The 5,004-nt window shown below is 40.3% G+C and overlaps 1 protein-coding gene across 1 annotated transcript in view; it reads right to left on the bottom strand.

The window, feature by feature from the left end:
• Positions 1–5,004, bottom strand: part of Ska2 (spindle and kinetochore associated complex subunit 2) — a 20,548-nt gene that overhangs the window by 5,115 nt on the left and 10,429 nt on the right. Inside the window, exon 3 of the mRNA XM_005350474.3 lies at positions 3,749–3,925. Within this exon, the coding sequence (XP_005350531.2) occupies positions 3,749–3,925 (177 nt within the window). The remainder of the gene's footprint in view (positions 1–3,748; positions 3,926–5,004) is intronic.

The following is a 5,004-nucleotide window of genomic DNA, read 5'->3' as shown; positions in this document are numbered from 1 at the left end:
CTGGAACTAGCTCTTGTAGACCAGGCTGGTCTCGAACTCACAAAGATCCTCCAGCCTCTGCCTCCCAAGTGCTGGGATTAAAGGCATGCGCCACCACCACCCGGCGCTCTTACCACTCTTAATTGCTCAGCCCCCTGCTCATCTCATTCTAAAGTGAAGGGTACAAGATGCATACCATCCCAAATGGCCAACATAACTCTGAAATACAGCTTCCTTTTTCAAGGCTCATAACCTGCTCTCCAATCATTTCTCCTACTTGCCATAATCTGTTCCAAAACTTAAAGTTCCCAGAGTTGTCTTTATGTGACATAATTATTGCTCATTTCAGATATTTTTACTTGTGGCTGAATGAAAGACTTAATAGTTTAGTGAGAAATAATGGCACTATTTAGTATATCCAGCAAGATATTGTATTCTAAGGCATACAAAATATTACAATTTTCTTTGGTCACTCACTCCAATTTTTCTACAATTTCATGGTTCTATAAGTAGATATGTTGATAAGGACATGTGAAGCCACATAGTTTCCGAGATTTATTTCCCAAGAAAATGTGTTCCTAGTGTCAAATTTTGGTCAAACATAATGATGAAAGTGTGACGTGAATGGCAATAACAGGTTAAACTGTGGTTTAGTTGGTAGATACTTGCTTAGCACACATCAAGTTCAAGATCAGGCTAGAGATGTCTCAGTGGTTAAAAGCACTTGTTCCTCTTACAGAGAACCCAGGTTTGGTTCCCAGCACCTACATTATGGCTCACAAACACAGGTAACTTTAATTCTGAAGAATCAAATGCTCTATTTGATTTTTACGGGCATCTGGTACATACATAGTACATAACTACATGTAAGCTACACTCATACATATAAAAATAAATCTTTAAAAAAATTCAAAAGAGAAGCCAGTACTAATAACACCCTAATTAAAACTGAAGATCTTAGCCAGGTGGTGGTGGCATAGGCCTTTAATCCCATCACTAGGGAAGCAGAGGAAGTTGGATCTCAGTGAGTTCGAGGCCAGCCTAACCTACCAAGCAAGTTCCAGGACAGCCAGGACTGTAACACAGAGAAACCCTGTCTTGAAAAACAAAAGACAAACAAACAAATTGAAGATCTTTATCTAATCTAGTTCTATTCTTTGTTCCCTTCTACAGACAATCTCTTCTGTCTTGAACCCCCAAATTTTCATTGATATTGCATGAAAATCCTATTAAATCACTCAGTTCTCAGTTCAAACTTTTGGTGCCTAGCACAGTAGCTGATGTTTTTAAATCACAACATATCTGAGGAGTCTTTACACATTAGTGACGTAAGTTCACAATTATAAGGATTCTTAAACCAAGTAAGGCCAGGCGTTGGTGGCGCACACCTTTAATCCCAACACTCAGGAGGCAGAGACAGGCAGATCTCTGAGTTCGAGGCCAGCCTGATCTGCAGAGTGAGTACCAGGTCAGGCTCCAAAGCTACAGAGAAATCCTGTCTCAAAAAACAAAAAACAAATAGTTTGGGGCTTGAGAGATGGCTCAGAGCTTAAGAGACTGGCTGCTTTCACAGAGGACCCAGGTTTAATTCCTAGCACCCACATGGCAGCTCACAACTCTCTGTAACCATCACACCAAAATCACGAAAAATAAAAAGCTAAATAAATATTTTTTTTTTTTAAAAAAATCAAATAAGGGGGGCTGGAGAGATGGCTCAGTGGTTAAGAGCATTGCCTGCTCTTCCAAAGGTCCTGAGTTCAATTCCTGGCAACCACATGGTGGCTCACAACCATCTGGAATGTGGTCTGGTGCCCTCTTGTGGACATACACACAGACAGAATATTGTATACATAATAAATAAATAAATATTTTTTAAAAAAAAAAATCAAATAAGATGAAGATGAGGATGGAAGGAGAGGATGAAGAAGGTCCGAGCTAGTCAATCATACCTACTCCACTCCAGGAAAGGAGATTTAAAAAACAAAAACAGAACAAAACAAAAAAACCAGCAGAATATAGCTCCATGGTAGAGTGCTTCCCAAGCATGAACAAGACACTGACTTTGATCCCCCAACACACACACACTGGAAGGTCTAGAGCATGATGGTGCATGCCTTTAATCCTATCATTTGGAAGGCAGAGACAGGTAGAGTTCTCTAAATTCAACATCAGCCTGGTCTACTGATCTACATACTGAGTTCCGGACCAGCCAAGACTACATACATCTGAAACAAATAAAACCAACAAAAAAGAAAGGTTGAGAAATCATCTGTATTTATGGCTTTTATTCCCCTTTTTCTTTTTCAGACAGTGTCTTGCTATGTAACCCCAGCTGGCCTGGAATTATGGCAGTCCTTCTGCTTCTGTTTTCCAAGACATGAGATTACAGGTGTACCATCAACATTTGATGTCTTACTAGATATGGGGCTTCCCTGGCCTTACCCCCTCCTTCCATTTTTGAGATAGGATCTCATGAATAACAAACTGGCCTCCAACTCCCTTTGTAGACAAGGATGACCTCAAACTTCCAATCCTCCTGCTTCAAGTCCTGAGATAACACATGTAGCCCACCATGCCCGGTTCATGCAGTTCTGGGGACTGAACCTGAGTCCTCATGCATGGTGGGTAAGCACTACACATCTCCAGCCCTTTCTGGGCTTTTTTGTTTGGTTGGTTTGTTGTTGAAGCAGGATCTTACTCTGTACCTCAGGTCGCCATTAAACAGTTTGCTGTTAGGTTTCTCTTTAAGAAGGGGTCTCACTGCCTAGCCCTGGAACTCACTATATAGATCAGATGAGTTTATAACTTTTGGGGGAGGAAGAGGAGAGGATTTTTTGTTGTTGCTGCCGCCACCTCCCAAGTGCTAGGATTAGGTAACTGCCACTCTGTCTGACTTTGCATCAACTACTAGTTCCTGTTTGACCCAGGAGAATCCCAGTATGGAGGCACATGTCTGTAATTCCAGCACTCAGGAGGCTGAGGCAGGAAGAATGCTTTGAGTCCAAGCCAGTGCTACACAATGAGACCATCCTGTGTCCAAAAACAAAATAAAAAAAAAAAAGAGTTGCTTCATTTTATAAATTGAGTAAATTTAACTTTTCTCTTCTGTCATGGTTACAAAACCCAAGACAGTACTTTTCACTAACTCAAATTGACATGATTTTGTTTTTTTAATCTTTTACAAAAAAAGAAAAGCAATTAAGTTTCAGGGAATCAAGAAAATATAATTTCTATCAATAGTTTAAACTGACTACTAAATTTTACGTCTCAATATGGTAGGAAGTAGAGTAAGCCATTGGTGACTAAACTCCTGAGTGAATTGTGTTGTTGACAGTGTGTGCAAAAAATGTCCACCAGAGCTTTCTCGCTCTAGATATTCATGGCCTGAAAACTGCCCTCCTGTAGAAATGATTCGTCCCTATTAGCTAAACCTGTCTCCTCGATCTAGCTATATTCCATAAATTCTGTATGTAATAAACCCACTTCCTTGTTCAGCCATGTGCAATAACCCTGCCCCTGTTCAACTCTACATAAAAAACACAGAGCTTCTGGGATGCTAAGGCTTCTCTAAATAGAGTACAGGCTACCAAATCCCAGCATGGTCTGTCTGTATATCTCTGTCTTTGCTTCATTCCCTCACCAACTCAATCACATCCAAGTATTCTGGAAGTTGTGCCTTGGACATTGCACAACATATTGGGGTTTTAAATTTAAAACAATATTCACAACTAAAACTTCATAAATCCAATCTGTCAACTAAGGACATTACCTCCAGGTCTGTTTGCTTTTGTAGTTCTTGTACCATGGTCATTGTCTTGCTCAGAGTAGCACAAATGCGGCTCTTGTTCTCTTTTTGCTCAACAGAAAGTGGCTTAAAACGTGCACACAAAGCTTGATATCGAGACTTTATTGCTGATAATTCCTTTAAAATTTCACCTGGATTTTTCTATATCAGAAAAATAAGGTTAATATATGTTAAATGATGTAGTGAGAAAATTAAATTTATTTTTAGAAAGTAATATGTACAACACATTCTATCACATTTGTAGTTTGTAGTAGTTTGGTCACTACTACTTACTATACAACCCTGGTTGACCTAAAACCTGCTCTTTAGACCAGGCTGACCTGGAACTCAGAAATCCATCTGCTTCTGCCTCCAAGTGCTGGGGATTAAAGGTATGGACCACCATACCAAGTTATAGAGGGCCTCCCTTCCTTGTTTATATGCACACACATATACACACACACTTACACACAAAATCCTGACAATGATGAATGAATGAATCAAGTGTGTGTCTCTCTCTGTGTGTAAAAGCACACACATGACTGTGGACAAGTGGAGGTTGCAGAATGACTTTCAAGGGTAAATTCTCTCCTTCCACTATGGGTTCAGGGATTTGAACTGAGGTTGTTAGTCCTACTTGGAAAGCGCATAATCTGGATATCCAGAGGATATTCATAAATGTGTGAAATAAGCCAATCACAAATGAACAAATACAGAATCTAGTAAAATTCATAAAGACTAAAAGTAGAATGGTAGTTTTGGGGCAATGAAGTTGGGTAGAAAGGATTATGGAAGGTTACTGTTTAATAAGTACAGTGTGTTAAATTTGGAAAGGTAAAAATTTGCTGAAATAGCTGGGTGATAATGGTGCACAACTTTAATCCCAGCACTCAGGAGGCAGAGGCAGGCAGATAGATCTATGTGAAGTCAAGGCCAGCATGGTCTACAGAGTGAGTTCCAGGACAGACAGAGCTACACGAGGTAAACGTGCAACAGCATCTGAACAGTACACTTCAAAAGATTTGCCAGGTCAAGCACAGCGGCAGATGTCTGTAACCCCAGCAAATGGGAGGTTGAAATAGAAAGATAAGACGTTCCAGAGTATCCTGGGTTACATAGCAGATTTGAGACCGCCTGGGCTTTAGAAGTTTAAGGCTGGGCTGGAGAGATGGCTCAGTGGTTAAGAGCATTGCCTGCTCTTCCAAAGGTCCTGAGTTCAATTCCAGACAACCACATGGTGG

The sequence above is a fragment of the Microtus ochrogaster genome, chromosome 7 (assembly GCF_000317375.1).
Source record: "Microtus ochrogaster isolate Prairie Vole_2 chromosome 7, MicOch1.0, whole genome shotgun sequence".
Classification (NCBI taxonomy): Eukaryota; Metazoa; Chordata; class Mammalia; order Rodentia; family Cricetidae; genus Microtus; species Microtus ochrogaster.
This window is presented reverse-complemented; position numbering and strand designations above follow the sequence as displayed.